The sequence below is a fragment of the Syngnathus scovelli genome, chromosome 6 (assembly GCF_024217435.2).
Source record: "Syngnathus scovelli strain Florida chromosome 6, RoL_Ssco_1.2, whole genome shotgun sequence".
Taxonomy (NCBI): Eukaryota; Metazoa; Chordata; class Actinopteri; order Syngnathiformes; family Syngnathidae; genus Syngnathus; species Syngnathus scovelli.
Window position 1 is genome coordinate 10,235,405 of NC_090852.1, and position 20,055 is coordinate 10,255,459.

Below are 20,055 nucleotides of genomic sequence, written 5' to 3' on the forward strand. Positions count from 1 at the left end.
ATAAAAGAAGTGGTGTTTCAGTGAGTGGTTCTTTCTTTCCTTGGCAAATCGTAAATCGACATTCTGCCTTACATAGTTCACGCCAGGAGATGCAACACGTTCACTGACTGATCCGTTGATGCACGGGAAGGCAGTTCAGCCATTGACTCGTTCGCGAACGGGAAAGTCAGGATTCGTTCCCTCACTGATCCGTTCACGCGATGAACTAGAAATGCAAATCACTCACTAACAGATCCGTTCAGTTGGGAACGGGAAAAGCAATTCACGACTCGTTCATGAACGGGAAGTTACGTCATTTTCTTCTTCCTTTTGTTTTACGGCGAGGTGGCACCAGCTTCAATGCGCATTACCGGACCTGCGTGAAGTTGGCCCCCTTCCTTTGAACGAATCTTTTGAATGAACTGATTCTAAAGATGCAGTTCACTTAAAATAACTGGAATGCACATCACTAGTTGCTGAGTGCTTTTACTAACAGTGACACTATGACGGCTGTGGTGCGTTTTCGGTCCGATGCAAACCAGAGCATGTAGTTGAACGGGAGAACCTGGATTGTTCATTTTTCACCAACGTAAAATACACAGTCAAGTCGAGACACCTCGACTGTGATAGCCACTCAGCCTCTGTCAGAACAGCAGAGCGTCTTTAAAAGTGACTTTGGTCTTAATGTCGCAATATTTTATAGAGCTAGTCTAAAACAGTAAACAAAGCCACATTGATTCTTTTGGATTTTGATCACAATCACTTTCAATAGTTTATTCCTTACACTGTCTAAAACCTTTTTTCAAAAACTGTCACTTTCATTTACAAAAGAAATACAATTGAAATATTTAGTATTTATTTTTATTCAATTATTCGACTCTCCATACATATATAGGAATAGAACTTTACGTCTTTTGTTGTAATATAACTGATTTTAATATAGAAGCTGGTGTAACACTTGACAGATTTTTGTTGGTGGTGTGCCTCGAGATTTTTTCCAATGAAAAGGTGTGCCGTGAATGAAAAAAGGTTGGGAAACACTGCACTAGTCGTCATAAGAACTTGAAATCACACCACAAATGAGCTGGATCCACAAATATTTAATGTAGTTGTACAATTCTGAAACATTTGGGGGTGAGAAGATGCACACATACAAACAAATGTTGGCTGTACATTCAGAACCTGTGTTGTGCTCTTATTTCATCTAGATAGTAACACGAGGATTAGAAAAAAAATAGGCACATCCATCCCCTCTGTCCGTCCATACAACCACTGCATGTTGTCTCACTGCAGAACACCTTGTAAAATGCGGATTTTTTTTTCCCTTCTGGAGAAAAGTTTGTGCTACTTTCTGACAGCTCATGCTCCTCCTCATCATCTATAAATTACTTAAATAATACAATTACTTTAATTTAATAAAAACAACATCTACAATTCTTGCAACAGCTTGATTGTGCATTTGCATCTAAAAAGAAGCTGCTCCATGCAGACTACAGTCATTAGTTGAAAGATTCAGTCCTGCACACGACTGGCTGAGGCTATCTGCTCTTGTTGCACTGCACCGTAATGCACGGTTCCTATTTTGATCAACAAACAGAAAGAAGTGAAATATGATATTCATTGCGATTTAGCTCAGACAGCATGCTCAAGGGGTATGTATTTATTTGCCATGGTTAGCTTAACATGAAGGGTCCTTTTCTCAGGCTGTGGCTGCACAAAGTTCAATTTGGAGGAAGTGTAATTGAAGAGGCCAAATTAATGTTCTTCATTAGGGTCATTGGAGCTCATCACAAATTTCAGGGATATTGCAACATCATTTTTATTATAGATAGAAATAGTGTACTTGTTGCAGTTTATTTTGTGATTAAAATCTAAATGATCCAGGTTGGCTATATATGAGCAATTATAGTTGACTTCGCTCATTAATTAACTGCTGTAAAAAAAAAAACGTGCAGTCTATACCAAGCTGGTCATTGTGTGTGAGGTGATGGCATAGCAGCCCTGCAAAATGACCTGTCGAGCATAACGACCCATTTCTTATTCCATGGCGTTACCCTAAAGAGTCAATGTGAGTATGAATGATGCAATCATCTTATTCGCTGGGTTCAGGAGGGAGAATAATGTACTGAAAATTACTATCTCTCCGTGTTTTCTTTTTCCTATGTTATAAAAACAAGCTGAGGAGCAGAAAAAAAAAACCAATTGTAATTGTTCCTTTAGAAATAGACACTGATAGTGTACAGTTAAGACTGAGTAGATGGTGCAGTACAAGTCCACAGGCTCAAGAAAACACTGACACAGAAAGCATCTCAGTCCTAGTGTTCAATTCGTGATCCAGCACAGCTCTGGAAGTCATCCAAAACAAGAAAGCATTGGGAGGAAAAGGCAGTTTATCCAGCACTTGCGTTGTCCTTTTTGGCCCAGCAAAGAGAGGAAGTGTTTGTGACCTCAGTCGCACAAATTGCAGACAAACTCCCGGCGGGAGTTTACGAGCTGTCCGAGGCCGCTTCCTGCGCGGCGCCGTCTGCCATGTTGCTGCCATTGGCGTGAGGGCGCTCGGGCACTTCGCCCGTCACGGCCACGCGGATCACTTTGAGCCAGCGCTGCTTGAGCTCCTCGCTCTCAGCGGCAAAACTGTGGACGGACTTGGACTGGGAGAGGCGGAAGCTGGCCTGGGGCTCTGCGGGGCGGCTGGTGTCGTCCACCGAATAGCCGAGCAGCGGGATCGTGCTCTGGGCCTTCACGTCCTACCAAAAAGTTGATGGGTTAATATGGTTTGGTTTTGGTAGCAATCAAGAATCACATTTAAACTCATGTTAAATTGGAAACAGCACATACAGTAGTTGCCCCATTTAAAGTGTATCGGTTTACATATTATATATTAACAGCCATTTAAACCCGTTAGGGAATCTAAAATGATAGATTTTTGTTCTGTTTTCTTTTTATTTTTATTGAAGACACCCGTTGAACCGAGTGGCCGGTTCAAATTAAGCCCTATGACAGCGCATTTGCCATATATGATGACCGTATTTGCCATAAAATTGTCAAACAGTAAATGTAAAATTGAATGAGATAATACAATCAAAAGCAATCTTTTGGTATGAACCCCCAGAATTCCGGCTTGATGATATACATTTGCCACATTCAATGTGGCGCTGTTGTTGATGGATTCAAGAACTGACATTTCTATTCCTTTTACCTGAGGAGCTCCGTAGAGGTAGAGCACCAAACACTCCTTCTCAGGTATAACACACCACACCTTCTGCCAAGGTTTGTTCTTCTCACAGTACTGCAAGAAGCCACACATGATGCTGCTGCCTGTGAACTGAGCTGCCTCAATCTAAAAAAAAAAGGCACAAATAAACATGGGCTGCTCTTCCACAACTGGCGATACTCCTTTAGATGTTTCTCTGCTCACCTCCAGGATGCCTTTCTTCTTGCCCTCCGCAATTGTTTCTCCTGTTAGGATGGAATAACAGTCCCTGCACACTTTGTTTACTTTGTTGCCATCGTACTCCAGCGGCACCTTGTTGTCGGAGCATTTCCAGCACACCACCTGGGGAGAAGGACAAGTAAGGAAACCTGACACAAAGAGTGGCCACAACTGTAAATAGAAAAACAATGGTGGAACAAGCCCGTTAAGAAACATTAGAATATGGCACCATCATGATTACAGAAAAAACACAGAATGAATTCATTTCTCAGTACGAAATTCGAAAACAATTGAGGATGCATGCAATAGCTTTGAAATTTAAAGGCATTACGGACGATCTTTCCGACAGCTCAGAAACCAGAGCCTATTTGTCCGTTTTTGAACACTGCTGCAAATTCCCCATCTCCCCACCCTTCCCTGTTGTTTTTAGGAAACACCTCCACACTCACATGCATGACCGTCATATTTCACATATAAGACCTCAAAAACAGGCTTCTTTAGGCGAGAACCATCATCACGACGTTCATCAGCCTTTTTCCATCAGAAGTCAAGCAGGGAACGTTACAACTAAGCCAGAGGTCCAAAATGTTTTAATCACAAGTTACGAGCGAGCATGGATATCAACATGGAAATAAAACCCGGGAAATAGATTGATTGACAAGCTAACTGACCAATGTTGCCATTATTCATGCCATGATTGGTTGAGGTTTTTTGGTCTCACAGCGTGCGTGGTTTATATATTTATTAATACATATATCTTAAAATTACCTCTTTAATATGTGGTATGTGGGGAGAAATTTGAGAAATATTACAAAATAAATTCTAAATGAGATCCGCTCGAATACCTTTAAATACTTACATAGCCACAAGCTCTGCAGTGATGTCTCCGCCGTGTAAGGGCATTAAAAGTTTCTTTACATTTCATGCACATTGTCACTTCATTGTCTCGTATCCAGCGAGGAGCACGCTTCCCCAGCTCAGCATTCTACAGCACAAAAACAAAACAAAAAACATTGAGTAAGTTGCTCCTAAACATGAGGAGTTGCTCTAAATACGTGATACTAACCGAAACGTCCTCCACATCCTTGGATGCAGTCTTGAACGACTCGTTTTTTTGCTGGAAGACCTCAATGGTCTCTTGGAATGCCTGAAGAACCCCAAATATAACATACATCAGTACCTTTTCAAGCAAATATAGATTTTAATGAAAGGCTTAATTAGATTTTTATAGCGATGATGTCACCGCACCTACCTTGATCCAGCCCGCCTTGTCCTGCTCTGAGCTGAAAATAAAACAAAAAACACTTAAAGTATGAGAACTTCCTTCTGACCATCATAGTAGTTAGCTGTGGTCATAAAAGTTTTTTTTAGGCATTTATGGGGTCTAAATTTGAACAATGACTTTTCTCATTTAAGGCTAACATTCTCTTTCTGAATGATAGTGTTTGGCGTACCAAAAGACATCTTGGTTGTGATTCTTATTTGCTGCTCCAGTAAAATATATTTTAATTCCATAGGCTGGATGATGACATCAGCTGCAATAACTAGGATTCTTATTTAGATCTACCTGGCTTGTAGCTCTAATGTCCTTTCCTTCCCTGAAACCTGGAAGGTGTGAGGGTAGTCCTCATTGGTGGTTTCCAGAACTTTCATCCCATCGATGCCGATCCGCGTCCTAACCGTATACTTGGGTCCTCCCAGGCTGAATTTGGGCACGCAATACAGTAGCATGTTGTTGAACTAACAAAACAAAAAGTTGAAAATTATTACAGCAGTACAAAGATTGGAAAAACATAACAGATTTAAACACTGCATGAACCTTAAAGGTGACCTTTTATAAAAAAAATAAAATAAAAAAAACAGGCTTTATGGTTTAAATGTAAATACTTGTGCGTGAAATCAAACCATCATGGAAAATGTTTGGTTAATTAGTTTTGGAAGTGTTTCAGTAGGATGCTAATTTATATTTAAAAAAAGAAGATGTCACTTTAGCACATCTTGCTATTGTGTTGGCCTCACCAGGAAGAGATATCGCTCCATGGCTGAAGTGTTCCTGGCTGCCAGCTTCAGTATGTGACCTTCTTTGATGAACTCGTTAGAGGCATGAACAATGTCCTCCTCCTCCCCGAGCATCTCGTAAATTTCCATCAATTTCTTCAGATTTTCCTGAATAGTGAAAAGTGTCTACTTGAGGCAAGGCTTTTAAATGTGAGTAGTATTTTATTGGGCGTACTTACAGATTTCCGAATGGCACTGTTGGAGTGAGTTGCTGCTGTGGCGATGATTTCTAAGGATTCTAGGAAAGTCGAAGGGAAACTTAGTATTAAATCACAAACGACACATAGTATAAGATAGTTGATGTTTGAGTTTGATCGAGAGCCTTTCATGAGAGCAATCTGACAGATGCATCTCTGCTGCTGGTGACAGAACACTTACGATAAATATGATGTCTTGGGCTGCGCCGCAAACGTCATTTTTTTTCTTTCTAAATGTGCTGCAATTTAGCTGGTTTTAAAGGGCCAGTCAAGCCCATAAAAATTCAGAAAATTATTCGTACTATGTTCCTAAGATGGGCTAAACACGGCATTCTGATTCATATTGCAAAAAAGAATTAAGCAGCAAAATCCAACCGTTTTTATCCATCTCCCTTGCTGTCTAAAAATGACATCACAGTTGCTCGGGGAGCACCAAATAACCAATCACGGCTCATCTTGCAACATGACTAAACTCAGAAAGTAGGTGAGCTGTGATTGGTTGTTACCTAAGACCTGAGCAACTGTGGCCCTCGTCCACAAATACTTGCATTTCCACCCTTGCATCACCATTACGTGTTCTGAGAAGTGTTTATGTTCTTACTTTCTGCATCCCGTCTGTCAGGGTCGTCCTGAGGAAGTTTCTTCAGGTAGTCTTTGAGGAGCATCTCGTATCGAGGCACTCTCTGGACAGGCTCCAACATGTGATGCTGAAGTGTAAGGCTGCCACAAGCCTCTTGACTCTGCACACGCCAAGAAAACAAATTTCAACTCACTGAGCCTTTCAGTTTGTGCTTTGCTGTCAAGTAAAAATGAAGAACTTTTAATGGACCTGTATCTCCTGAATGATGGACTTAAACTGCGGAGATCGGTCACTCCACTGTTTCAGCAGCTCCATGGCCTTGTCAAAGTTCTTCACGTATTCCGCATACATTTTGAGGAAGGGTGTGAGCTTCTGCAGGATATCTCCGATGCGAGGGGTGGACTCCCTGCAAGGAGGCAGAGTGCACATTTAATTTTTTTTTTTTTTGTGGGATTCAAAACCTAGAGGATTGTGTGTCGAAAGCTCGGCTGGCTTCAGCAGTTATGATCCTCACGTGGCTCTATTTAGAAAATACTAAAATCATTTGAAAACACCAAACTCACCATTCTCCCATCCGTTTCTCTAAGTCAGGAAGCAAAAACTGGCTATGAAAAGTATTGATGGAGGAGATGTTGGAGAAGATGTTTTTCACTACATCCACAGGGAATGTTCCTTTATTTGCCTCCTCCATGAGCTTGGCACAAAATTCCTAAAGAGGAAGAACACATTTAATCACATTTCTACTTCATCGCACATGATTCACCCAAAACAGAGACGTGACATGAAGCAAATCTCACCTGATCCAGCAAGTTGAGTCTCGTAACGTAGGCCTTCTCTGTGTGCAAGAGCTCACTGGCAATCTTAAACAGTTTCTGTTCATTTGTCTCCTGTAAACCATGAAAACAAATTAGAAAGCAACTTTACATACAAGTCACATCTTGGTTGTTAATAAGACAATACACTCACACAACTCAGATGGAGAGAGGATTTTAAATTAAAGTACAACTGTGGTTGTGGCATCAGTCTGGAGCTCTTTTACGTGGGGCTGTCTTTACAAACCTCTAATGAAATGTTACCTTGTGTGAAAGATACAAAGCCAAACTGCTAAAAAGAACTCAAGGAATACAAATGTCAATACATTCCAACATAGATCAATTCCCGGATACAAGAATGCCCTCGAGTGTCTGCGGGCAACGCAAGGTTTACCTGAGAGCAATTTGATTTGACATTTAGCGTTATGACATTCTTCCATTGATTTCGCCTTTGACTGTCATGTGAAAAAAAAACATCCCATATTTATGGAAAAATACTTCCAGCAACAAAAACATAAACACAGAGGAAATGGTTGCCCACTATTAATGAGAGAAAAACCTACAATAATTGCTAGTGATAAGATTAAGAATTTTTTTACTCTTAAATTAAAAATTAATTTCAGATTTTTATTTACTTTAGTGTACTAAATAATCACGAGTGTCTGGTGTTTGATTGCACATACGCTGCATGTAGGACTTGAGTGTGTTAATGACACCAATACAGCTCGGCTGGGCTCTCAATGGGAAAAAGGGAAATTAGTCAAAAACAGCAGTCAAGCATTATGAGGTAGACAACTAAAGGTAACTAGAGAAAACAATCCCAACCAAATGTCACCCAATCAACAACTGTCCAAGTATCAGTTTTTGTGTAAAGATCAGACAAATGTAGATATTTACAGTATAGTCAACACTGATATCGGGGCCACATTTTGTGATGCAAAATATGACATCGCAGTAAGACGTGGTTCAGTTGTAGCATAAGCAATTAAAATTATTGTACTATACTCAATGTACGATTTGCTACAGTATATTCTGCATAGTTCTTCACTGATGATAATGAAGTATTCTGATCAGTAATGCAATCAAGCCTCTTATTTAACCTAATGGAATATTCCACTTTAATGTTACATCAATGGTCAGATCATTTGAGTGAGGCAGTGGCTCCTCTGAATGCTGCCATTGATCTGGACCTGAGATATTTATAATCCGTAGACAGCGACATAATCCTTAGCTCCCGTGGGCTAACTCATTTGTTGGGCCTCTGCCTCACACCATGCGGGGCTTTGCTGTTTTAACCAGCATTATATTCCTTTAGTTGTATTGTTCTCCAGTACAGTCGGCACTATCGAGGACATGTCATGAGCCTTTTGTGATGTATTCATCAATGTCAGTCCATCCACTTTCTATTTCTAAGCCTGCTCAGAAATGTAGGAGTAAGATAATCCTGTTGAAATTGGGTGAAAGGCAGACCTGACCTGGTGGCCAGTCAATTACAGGACACATAAAGACAGACGAGCTTTCATACTGATCACTGCTGCATGCACCGCTACACTAGCAGTAACCTGAAGCCAATGTTCATTGTCATTTCTCTGGCACATCAGTTTGGTGAACTGCAATCTCGAGTTGGGGATTCACCCAAGGCCATCAATAAATATAAATATCATTATAAAGTGCCTTTGGTGTTCCCATCAAGATCACTTAGAATTCCAGCAGAATAATAAAACTCTGAGGTCTTGAGATAGTCAAACATTTTGCGAAAACTGATACGCTGGCTTTTTGCTAATAGCTCATCAAATGAACATTTTTGATAAGTGATTAATCATTCAGAGTTTTTTTTAACTTAGAATTGTCCAAATTCTCTGATGTCAGCCTCTGACCAGTAAATATGTTCTGTAGTCCCTCAGGAAAGTGGTATTTTCATGTTATACACTAAACCAGTAATTGAATCATACTCAATTTACAGGAAAAAAACCCAGCTTAATTTAAAATAATCATTATCTGTGTGCCTGCAGTATATTTAACGTGAAGTTGAACCTGTAGCAACTTCACACATGTACTATCAAACCAGCAGCCCTCAAAATGATAAGACAGCTTCCCAAACACTTTCAGTTCAACATCACTCTTTCGCATGTGATATTGTTTGATTGGAATTTATTTAGTTTTGTTTAATCTTGAAACAATACCAAATAAGTAACAATAATCAGTTAATACTGGAAAAGGGGATTTTGCAATCTATCTTTATCAAATTGTTCAATAGAATAATCAAGATAGTAATCAATACCAGAAATATTTGATATTGTGACAGCCCAAATTATGAGTGTAACTGGATGTTGTTAATCTTGTCAAGTCCACTTTGTCATATAAATTGATAGAGGAGCCTTTTGGTAATTCAAAATGTATGCTACATCGTTACCTGTCATTCAACACCCCATCGGCAAGCTCACATACGTCACTGCTTCATGTATTGTATGTAGCCTTCTTGCAGATACTGCATTTTTGGGAGTATAAATTGCACTTCTTTCATAGTTTGACTGGCCCTGTGACTTATACTCACGTGCGACGTGTATATATTAAAATTAAAGCCAGTTCCTTAGGCGTATGTTGGAACGCACCCACAGTTAGGGAACAGGGATTTTGAGAGTGAGTCTGAGGTTTACTGTTCTTGGTCTGGAATTTTGTAAAGGATTTTTTTAAAGCGACTCATACTCTCAGAGTCCAATGTGATAATAGCACTTTATATTGCAATCAATCATCATTACCATGAAGCAATGCTTACATGAAACACACATGACTACAAACAGCAGTGTTGCACGCACCTTCTGCTCGGTGCTCGCCTCTTCTTTTGCATGTTCCTGTTTGGCTTCAGTTCCACTCTCATTTTCATGGGAACTAACCGAACCAGTCCTGTCCATGCGTGAACTCGAGTCCTCGTCCCTCCTGTTTGTGCGTCCCATATCTCCATCAATCAGCTCTGTACTGTCTATTCGCACTATTTCACCATTGCATGGCTTTTTCTCCTCCTCCTTGTCCTGCTCCATCTGCTCTAGCACCCCGTTAGCTGCGGGCATATGAGCATCCTGCACTTGGGATGACAAAGAGGCCACTTCTAATGTGGAGTGGTTCTCCTCAATCTTGGCCGCTTCCGTCAACTTGTGGGAGTTCCGGTGTGCGGCGGGGCTGCAGTTGGCTGACTTGTTGCTCTGTTTGAAAGACGAACTGTCCCTCTTGTTGACCGTGTTGCTGCAAGAGCAAAGAAAAAGGAAGCCGATTAGTATCGTGAAAATGCAAAAAAGATGAGGAGGTCGGTACAGGAGCTCTTCGAGCTGACATTGTCAATCAGGAAGTGAGGGGGAGAGAAAGCCGAGAGCCTTTGCATGCAAGTTAAAAATAAAACTTGCACTGACTTCCAGACTTCTGTTGGTCTTGTGAGGTTGGTGTGAGGCACGGGAGGTGTGTGTGTGTGCATGTGTGTGTGAGGTACAGTAATGAGCAGGACAGGAGCAGCTCACTCCCCAGAGGTAAAAGCTGTCCTAGATCTACACACCTGTCTTACAACTTACATATTCATTCCACTAGCTTTATAAGCACAAATCGGATGTGAGAAAATACATTGTGCCAAAAATAAACAGAAATACACATGCACAGCTGTTCTACATCCTGCATAGAGAGCAGCTGTTTCAAACGTGATAGCCCTCCAAATAATTGTACTACTGCACTTAGCCTGATTTCCTCAAAATACATGAGCGCTTTGTATTAGTGCTCGTCATTTCTATCTGTAAAATAACAAACCATTACAGATATCAGTCAACCAGATCAGAATTTTTGTTTCCATTTTCTAGGAGGCGGTCACCATTTCTCTGCAAGTCCAGCAAAAACAGGAAGCGTGTATAAATAGAGGAACAGCACACTGGCGCAACTGCTTGTCCCCTGTTGCGTTTAAATATGAAACGTCATCACCCTTACCCTCTCGGGCGAGCAATGGGTTACTGAATATTCCGCTTTGCGCACGCACAAAGTTCTTCAAGCGGTTAAAGCCCAGCAAATGTTAGATGACATACATTAAGGCAGTTTTAAAAGCAGTCCGGGCAGGTCTCATTGGCCACGTGGCCGCCTCGAAGCCGTTAAGATCCATGTGAACCAGATTAGGACATTAGAAGGCTAATTCTGTTCACAGAAGCTGCGGGCCGCTGCCTCTTGTTGCGGGGCGTCTCGGGGACTAATCCCAGCAGTCCTGTTATGGTCCAGAGTGATAAGATTCTACTTTTTCTTTGGTCTAAAATAAAAGTCGGTTAAAAAAGTGACTCCTGGGATCTATTGTTGGAGTCAGTGGAAGCATACTAGTGATGAGCTTCTAGTAACACGTCTTTGCTTACCTTGAAAAAGGCGGTTAGTCACAAAATGTAAACATTTTGGTTTCAAATAATGTGACGACATCACAAAGGTGAATATGATAAAATGACAGATGAGAGTGGTGCCGCCGAATGAGCCATACCTCTTCACCTTGGTTTTCATGTCCCGACGCTGACTGCTCTCCCACAACTGAATGAGGAGGAGGGTGTGCCCTCGTCTTCTAAAATTAGCTTTCATCCCCTCACCAAAGACTGACCTGTAAATGTGTGCTAATCTCTTTCCCAGTTCTTCTCGACGGCCTCGTCTGAACTATCAATTGGAGTGCTTTGATGGCAGAACTTCTGCTTTCCATCCTTGACATATAGGCAATGTTGGGAAAGACGACGTCTTTCCGTTTGTGCCGCCTCAAGGTGTCAACGTTATTACGACAGCAAAAGTCTTGCTGCATTATTACGTACATTGAGGAGTACAATATACTCTTTATTACGACAGCAAAAGTCTTGCTGCATTATTACGTACATTGAGGAGTACAATATACTCTAAGTGCAAACTGCCTGTGTCCCAATATTTCCTCGGATTGTCGCACATCACGTAATGAGTCATTCAAATAAAATTGACTTGATGGGATCAACTGAAGCAACAATGTCCCACAAAATGTGTATAATACCTCAACTTGATAATTCAACTTTAGTTCTTGAGCACTTTATCAACAACCACAAGCTGTCTATAAAACGTACAAGACAACAATGGAAAAAAATAACAATACAATAATGACTAGTAACTAAATAGAATATTACTTTATAATTAAAATACACAAGAGCTGCCTCATCAAGTTGCCTCTCTTTTAACCCAAAGACTCACAAGACCCCCTCCTCTCTCTTTCTACAGTATTTATGCTCCAAAAACAAATTATTTTATTTCTTGTAAAGACTAAACAGTTTTTGGCTCCCAAATTCAAAATGACCTCTGAATTGAGGACAAGTGCTTACTGTCTCTAAAAACACTGCAATCAATTCTACTGTTGACTCTTATCGAGTTCTCAGTAATAATGATTAACCACTATCTTTTCAGGACAGTGAAACAATAGACAGTTAACCAATCAAAAATACTCATACTCAATAACATAATGCAATCACCCTTTGGAAACTGAGTACTATTTAATGTTTTTTAGGGACTAACTATTATGTTCTCGTATGTGTGAGGACACTTGAAGAAATGAGGTGCAGCAGTTCAAGTGAAATCACGTATTCCCAGTAAGACGAATGTAACCATCGGAAGGCTCTCCAATTTGTTTTTATCATGGGCAGAACATAGGCTTGGCCTATGCTTGCAGTTCCTATGCAGCAGAAGAGAGGAAAAGGCTCCTTAATTCCTACCTGTTCTCCTCAAATCGGCTGATGAGGTCTGATACTTTGGAGTGTTTGACTCTCACTCTCTCCCGGTTTGTCGCCCCCCTTCTTCCTCCACCTCCTCCCTCCTCCATCCCCGGTCTAAATTGGGGTTTCTGGTTGTGAGCCAGTGGGGATGAGAGCTCTGTCACCGGGCTCTGAAGGTATGCTGGCTTGGGAGGCACTAAGGACAAAATAAAATAAAAATAATGCTGGATTTTGCTGAGAGCAGCGTATTTCCTGAGGGAGAAACCGCTGCAATGCACATTTAGGGCTGAGGGGGGTACTGTGGGCTACGTGGCATTTACTTTGGGCTTGGAGGAAACGCTCAATTAAACAATATATTATGAGTAACATGTTTCTCAGGGTTCACGTTTGAAGTGGAAATATTCAGCATGATTAACTGCTGCATAAGGAGTGTCTTATGTGACTTATCTGTGTAGAATGATTAACCGGGAAACAAAAGCGGGACAAAGGTCAACGTTCACCGGTCTCCTAACAACTTACATGATCAGATTCCTCTTTTCACCGCTTCCCCTCGCCGGGCGGGACATGAGCACTGCTAAACACTACACTGCGACTGATGTATGAATTACGATGGTGAAAATGCAATGAGGGGGATGTTGTGACACATAAAAATGGTAATGCTTAAAATGAAAACAATGACTTGACAAATTAGTCTGTCAGTGCATTGTTGATCGTGCCTTTTTCTAACCTCTAACTACAGAACATCTGATAAGTGCAGTCATTAGTCAGCCATCATTGCTTACCTGGCGGTTTGGTCTGAGACAGCGGCCTCTTGCCAGAACTCCTTCCATTGACGCCGGCCCGGCTTCTCTCGCTGCCCTCACTGCTTGCTCGAGTCAGACACACATGCACGCTGGATTTACTAATGTGCGGGCATGACGGACTACTATCGGCAGCTGTACAACACAAGGAGAAAGGAAGCATGGCCATTAAAATAGACACTCCCAGTATGATTGCATTTTGTCATGCCATGAATTTTTAGATGATTCTATTGCTCAGAAATAGTTTACTTGTGTTTCATGCAAACTCAGGATACGGGTTTAGAGATAGTATTCGATACCACTTTTTTTAAACTGATACCAGTACGAGTATTCACGTTTAAATACTCACCAATACCCATAGCAAGTACTGAAACCATTAATACGTAACTCTGAAAATGACCTTTCCGTCTTTCTGATGCACCTAAGGTTCACCATGTCAAACAGCCGCACTGGCACGAAATACTCAGAATGTCAGATCGATTTTTTTTCCATTTAATTATTGATGGCTGGTATCAGCATCCTTCACAAGGACACAATATCTTAAAATAAGCCATCAGTATTGGTCCCATACTGATGGCTGGTATGATCTCTCCTCTACAGGATTTAGACATCTTCAGATCAATTCAAACTGCAGTCATCAGCCCGAGATAATGGTTGAGCAGATTTAACTAATTGTCCAGTGAGGTTCCCATCCAACCAGCTGGCCCCACCTGGTGCAGCAGTGCTGTTTATTTAGCTAGACAACAGTGAGGTAATGGAGCGACGGACACAGACTGGCAGTGTTAACAGTAGCCTTGATCTATTGCTCCGCTCTCTATCTCTCATGCACACAAATGCACATTCAAACACACACACACACACACACACATCCTTATATGGTCGAAAATGGTCTCATTGTTTAACATGGCATTTTCCATGTAAGGTGTTCACCTAAAGGTGGTGCGTGATTACCAAATAGTGTCAATATTCTATATAGAGCTGGATGCAGAAATTAGAGTAGCTTTCTGCTTTCCTTGCTTTGCTTGTTTGGATAAACAGCATGTGCTGGATTATTTGTGGAAGCTGAATCTTAAAGCCTAAAAGTATCCAGGCCACAGAATGTCAAACAACTATCATTTGGGTCAGTCCTTTATCACTAAAGCTTGGAACATTTCCATGTGGAAGTGAGGAAGGCGCCCGTCGGTATAAATCAGGTAAATTTTGTTTTAAATGGTGCAAGAATGTACTAACAAAAATTGAGGAGGGGGGGGGGGGGTATTTGGGTAATTTCCCACAGCACACCTAATGACATATCATGGCACATTAATAAATATTGCATCTTTGGCTCAGCTCAACTATAACAAGTTGACAAGTTTAGCATGTAGACATCCATAAAATAGTGTGTTGCACATTTACACATATTACTTCTTAAATGTGTGTTTGTAAACCTCGGTGGCAATCAGAGCAGCAAGCTTGTAGTTTTTGCACACTAATCTCCGTCAATGTCTATGTCTAAAACAGAAAGAAAAAAAGCCACAGAATCCTATAGTCAGAGCCTATTTTTACAGGCTGACCGTAATTAAAGACAACAGCACTTGGCATCGTCTGAGTGGAAACAGCTCTATGCTAAGTTTGGGGGAGCAAACGCTAAAAAAAGCAGCTAAAAGATGACCGATCAATTCCGAAGACAGCCTCAGGAATTTGATTTACACTGTGCGCTTGCCCCTTCTTGCCTCCCACGGTCACATTAAGAGATCATGAGAAAACTTCCAGAAGATAAGCACCATTTTTTTCCCCCTATGCAGGATGCCATATAAAGCAGTAGCTAGGCTACAGGCTGTGTTTCAGAAAGCACTTTCACCCTTGAGGATGGCAGGGGGTGAGTCTGTCCCAGCCTGGAGGCTTGTTTTCAATGTGTATCATGCCAGTCTGCTCTGGAGCTGTAAGCCACACTGTAATGAGACGTTTGCCAAAACCATAGCTTTGCTACTGTGCACTCTTGCAAATAAAAGAAACAGCAATGCAAATCAATGCAAAATTTAAAGCACCAACTAAATCAAAGTAACGCAGACTTACTAAACAGCTTGGGCAGTTCATGTTAAAGTAAAATGTTATGTTTTTGGTAAATCTGCATGTAGTATGTGACTTAATATATTGAAATGCAACTTGTCATGTTTTTGTGACACTTGACAGTATACTGTAACTAATAATAGCTCTCGGAGTTCTTTACCAAAACACTCGTGTTGCTCAGCTCGAGCAGCTTCTCATTAAAAGCATCCTGACTTGAATGGTAGAGTGCACAGTAAATTAATACCAGCCAGAGGCATCGCCGCCCTGCAGAAACGCTTTGATTCACCTCCTTGGTTTGTGCCTCTGCAGGAATAAGCCCTGCTGGCTGAATCTGAGTCTTGTTAACTTGGGAAAATATAAACCACACAAAAAAGCAAAGCATGTGCTAGACAGGGTGTTCTCGATTGTAAAAAATAATGATCCATGCGAGTATTGTGCAAAAAACACAAACAAGTCAAACCAAACTTCACCTTGGTTTCTGAACTTGAGATTTAACAGCTACCATGACAACCGACCTGTTGCTTTTTGAAGATGTAAAATGTATTTTTATATCCTGTCAAGTTCCTGAAGGCTTCTACTGCAACATGTGCATAGAAAAAGAAATAACTTTGAAATGCTGATGTCCTGTCAATGCACAAAGTAGTTGAGAAAACTAATTGAGACTGAAACTACAGTGCTTCTGCTGGCTGCATCTATGTAGTGCACTCCATTTTATCTTAACCGCTTTAATGCAATGCAGATATGACATGTCAATTTCAGACCAGGTTCACTTCTGTATTTGTTTATTTCAGCCCTTTGAGTTACGAACCACAGATGTGGTACCTAAACAGTGGCTAACGATGCAGTCCATTAACACAAAATGTGTAATTTGAATACACAGTGGATTGCAAAAGTTGATTCAAATCTTAATGGGATACTTGTTTACTGATGTTAACAGATGACACAGTACCACGTGAGATCTCATTTGTTGAAGTAATTGGTAAATGACATTGCGTAATGCAACTATAATTTCACAGTCACAGTAATTGCATAGATAAAACAGGAATCACCACATGACTAACCAAACCCTCTGTAAGAATGCAAACCTTAACACAATTCTATAAATCTATACAACTATTACAAACCATAACATGGTGAGCTGAATGAACCTTTACTACACTTGCTGGAAATCTGGTAAGACGAAATGTTAAAAACTAGAGACCTGATATATGAGTTTGGCCTCGTTTCATCCCTCTAGCTCCATTTGGGAAACAAAAAGCGCACCTGTATTTTTGCTCCCTCTTTGGCACTTGAAATGCACGCTTTGACCTCACGCCACGTCGTCTCACCACACTCGGACCACAAGGAATGTCACATTGTGCTGCTTGTTGATGGGCGAGCAAATTACACATGCATGCAACGTTAAGCAATGAAAATGGCTCGTGCACACATCCTATTAGAGACCTCGCACTATGTGTTACGTCAGAGTTGAGGTAGAAAAGTCCAGCAGGAACCTAGAGTAGGTCAAAGATGGTGGTCTCTGCAATTACGGGAGCAAAACATGCTTGGGAGCAAAGTGTTGAACAGGTGCTCTGCCTACAACTAAACATTTTCTCAAGATTGTGGAGTTCACTCACCCAGGTAGAGCAGGAAAAAGAAAAGAAATATCACTTTGTTGCCATGTGTATCCTCAGTGAGCTGTTATGTGTGTCCCAAAATGCACCAAGTTTTGGTGACTTGTTGATTCCAGTGCTGGCAGTTGCAGAATGACGCACAGTGAAGAGACTTTGTTACAGACTCCTCCCTCTCTCCCTCACTCACACACCTTACATTTTACAAAAAGTGGCGCACGCGTGCACGTGCACAAAGACACACACAGACACACACACACACACACACAAACACACACACACGCACACACAAAGTAAAGAGTGAAAAAAACAATTTGTCTCTTATCGCATATCATCATTCTGGACCATTTAAAAACTCCACGGGAAAGAATGTTTTCATGCACAAACACACACGTGCATGTTTACACTCATCCACGCGCAATGTCTAGTCCCCAGGCCAATTACATGTGCAAACATAGCAAGCCAAAATAAACAAGACAATGCAAACAAAAGTGAGAAACAAGTTGGAATCAATGAAAATTCGGTTAAATAGGAATGCAGCAAAGTGTCACCACCAGCTTGCTGCAACAGAGAAATGCAGGATTTCTATTACTTTATTAACAGTTAAAGTTACTTGATGCTTTGCTTTTTAGCCAAAGGTACAAATGAGATGAGGAATTATCCGTCAGTGTAGTATCACATTTCAACATTCTATAGCAGGGCGATCTTCTAGAAGAGATGAAGCGTAACCAACAGAAAGAAGAATAGGAACACAGGCTCTCACATTTGGCCTTTTTCATTTTTGTTCTTCATTTTTGTGGCTGTATATTGTTGTATCTTCGGTCGTTGCTGTTTCAAAATGACTGACATCTCTGCTCAATTCTCGTTAGTCCATTTTTGGAGTTTCGATTTACGTTTAGCATTAAGATAGCAGACGTTAATTAGATGAAATGATATGGTTGAGTTGAAAGTTGTGGCGTTTAAATACTAAACTTCAACTGGGAGTAATATACATCTTGAAATGAGTACATTGACCTCTTTTGGAGAATTGCGAGGGAGAGAGTCAGATTAGGTGCTAAGGAATAATTAAAGTGTGTTCCAATAAATGTTTGTTTTCAAAACAAATGGGAGCAGTAAAACCACATATAAACAATCCTTAATGGTCTCTACATATTTACACCCAACACAGGTGGGTCTGGAATGTATCCCCTGCAATAATAAGTATAAATACAAACCACAACCTACGATAGTATATTGTATGTATTGGTACTGCTTGACGGGGGTGGGCCAGTTCTCAATTGGTACCTGCAAACACATTGTTGTGAAAGCTCTGACATAATGCCATTTGAAATGCTGTAACATCTGCGTTTATTTTGACCCCATTTATTTGCGTTTTCACAATGGGAAGCACAGCCATGATTTTTGCAGAGTGTTGGCAGCTCATAAAAACTAGATACAGGCAGCCACGCACTGCATGATGTGAGTGAACTGTTCAGTCGCATATCACCCAGTCTGTTGCTTTTAAGTAACAGTGCGATGTTGAGACATCAACAAAGCATGCAAAGAGCATTTAAGTGTGTTTGGTCTTTGCATCTGTAGGGAGTAATAAAGGCAAGCGTGTGTGCACCCGACTGCACATACCATTCGAAAAACATGCAAGCTGATGGAACACCATGTATTACATCTCTCTTTCAGCAAACTGGTCTTTGAAACACTTCCACTTGAGTAAATTCATTGGCAACGCCAAATGCGTTTGAATGAAATGCAAATTTCCCCAAACAAAAATCTTGCTGTGGATGACGAGTGTTGCTAGGCTGAATGTGACTCGATGGTGCTAAAAATAAACTGCCAGAAACAACCCTGTTGGGTGTCATTAAAACTGAGTGGAAATAAATCTAAACTAATGAGTTTAAGGCCTTGAACACTGATACAAATCAGCATCACAGTAAAATGTCCACAAATAAACACACTCTCAATGACTGAAATTATTTCTAATGTTTTTTCTGGATTCACTTTCTACACATTTTGGCTTTTAACTATAGTCACAAAGTGATTTTTTTGTTTGATTTTTTTTTTGTCAGATTTTTTTTTGTCTGAACGTAAAAGTGGTTAAACGATAAGGGACACAGAATTTGCTGCTTTTCTGTTTCAGTGGTAAAATATTGCTGTAAGACATATGTACATACATGCATGTGTAATGGATCCACTATTTTACAACAAAGGATTTGAGGCAAACAACAAAATATACTCACACAAATATTTCAATACGATAGTTTGTTCATCCTGCATGCATTCAAAATGCCCAAATGAAGAGTCAGACTCATTCACATGTATGATACAGTGCAGAATTTGGCACTTCACGCTGTTTTGTCAAGGAGGAGCAACACAAAACCTGCATGGTGAGTTTGCGGCCGGGGGGAGGCGAAACTATGAGACCAAAGAGGCCATTACTAATTTTCACCAGTTTAAGTAGTACAACTTGTCTTGGTTTAAATTCAAAAGCATGTGCCACTCATTGACTCTGACGGTGACAACCCCTGCTGCTGATGTTGTCCATTATCACGTAAAATGCATCAAACCATTAGACACGTCCATTGGACCTGGTTTCTATCACTGTCAGATGCCCTACATCCCCCTGTGGGATTAGAGGGTGTGTGTCCCATCTGGCTTTATGTGAAGCTTTTGTTGTGTCCACCATAGCTCTGTGTGTGTGTGTGTGTTGTGTGCACACGTGCCTGTGTGTGTACCCCCGCGTGTGGTATAGAAAGTGTGGCAGAGCACCATTAGCAGCCGGCATGGGGGACTACTACCAGACCAGACTCTGTTCAGATT

At 40.9% G+C, this 20,055-nt stretch overlaps 1 protein-coding gene across 1 annotated transcript in view; it reads right to left on the bottom strand.

Annotated features, from left to right (window-relative positions):
• Window positions 1-1,059: 1,059 nt before the first annotated feature.
• The window catches only part of fgd4a (FYVE, RhoGEF and PH domain containing 4a), a 34,674-nt gene continuing 15,678 nt past the window's right edge, over window positions 1,060-20,055 (bottom strand). Inside the window, exons 4-19 of the mRNA XM_049724232.2 lie at window positions 13,568-13,720; window positions 12,786-12,981; window positions 9,876-10,299; window positions 7,045-7,134; window positions 6,811-6,956; window positions 6,497-6,653; window positions 6,269-6,407; window positions 5,650-5,708; window positions 5,432-5,578; window positions 4,980-5,152; window positions 4,665-4,695; window positions 4,479-4,559; window positions 4,272-4,397; window positions 3,398-3,535; window positions 3,179-3,319; window positions 1,060-2,726 (exon numbers count right to left, since the gene is read on the bottom strand). Of these exons, the coding sequence (XP_049580189.1) occupies window positions 2,466-2,726; window positions 3,179-3,319; window positions 3,398-3,535; window positions 4,272-4,397; window positions 4,479-4,559; window positions 4,665-4,695; window positions 4,980-5,152; window positions 5,432-5,578; window positions 5,650-5,708; window positions 6,269-6,407; window positions 6,497-6,653; window positions 6,811-6,956; window positions 7,045-7,134; window positions 9,876-10,299; window positions 12,786-12,981; window positions 13,568-13,720 (2,462 nt within the window). The 3' untranslated portion in view covers window positions 1,060-2,465. The remainder of the gene's footprint in view (window positions 2,727-3,178; window positions 3,320-3,397; window positions 3,536-4,271; window positions 4,398-4,478; window positions 4,560-4,664; window positions 4,696-4,979; window positions 5,153-5,431; window positions 5,579-5,649; window positions 5,709-6,268; window positions 6,408-6,496; window positions 6,654-6,810; window positions 6,957-7,044; window positions 7,135-9,875; window positions 10,300-12,785; window positions 12,982-13,567; window positions 13,721-20,055) is intronic.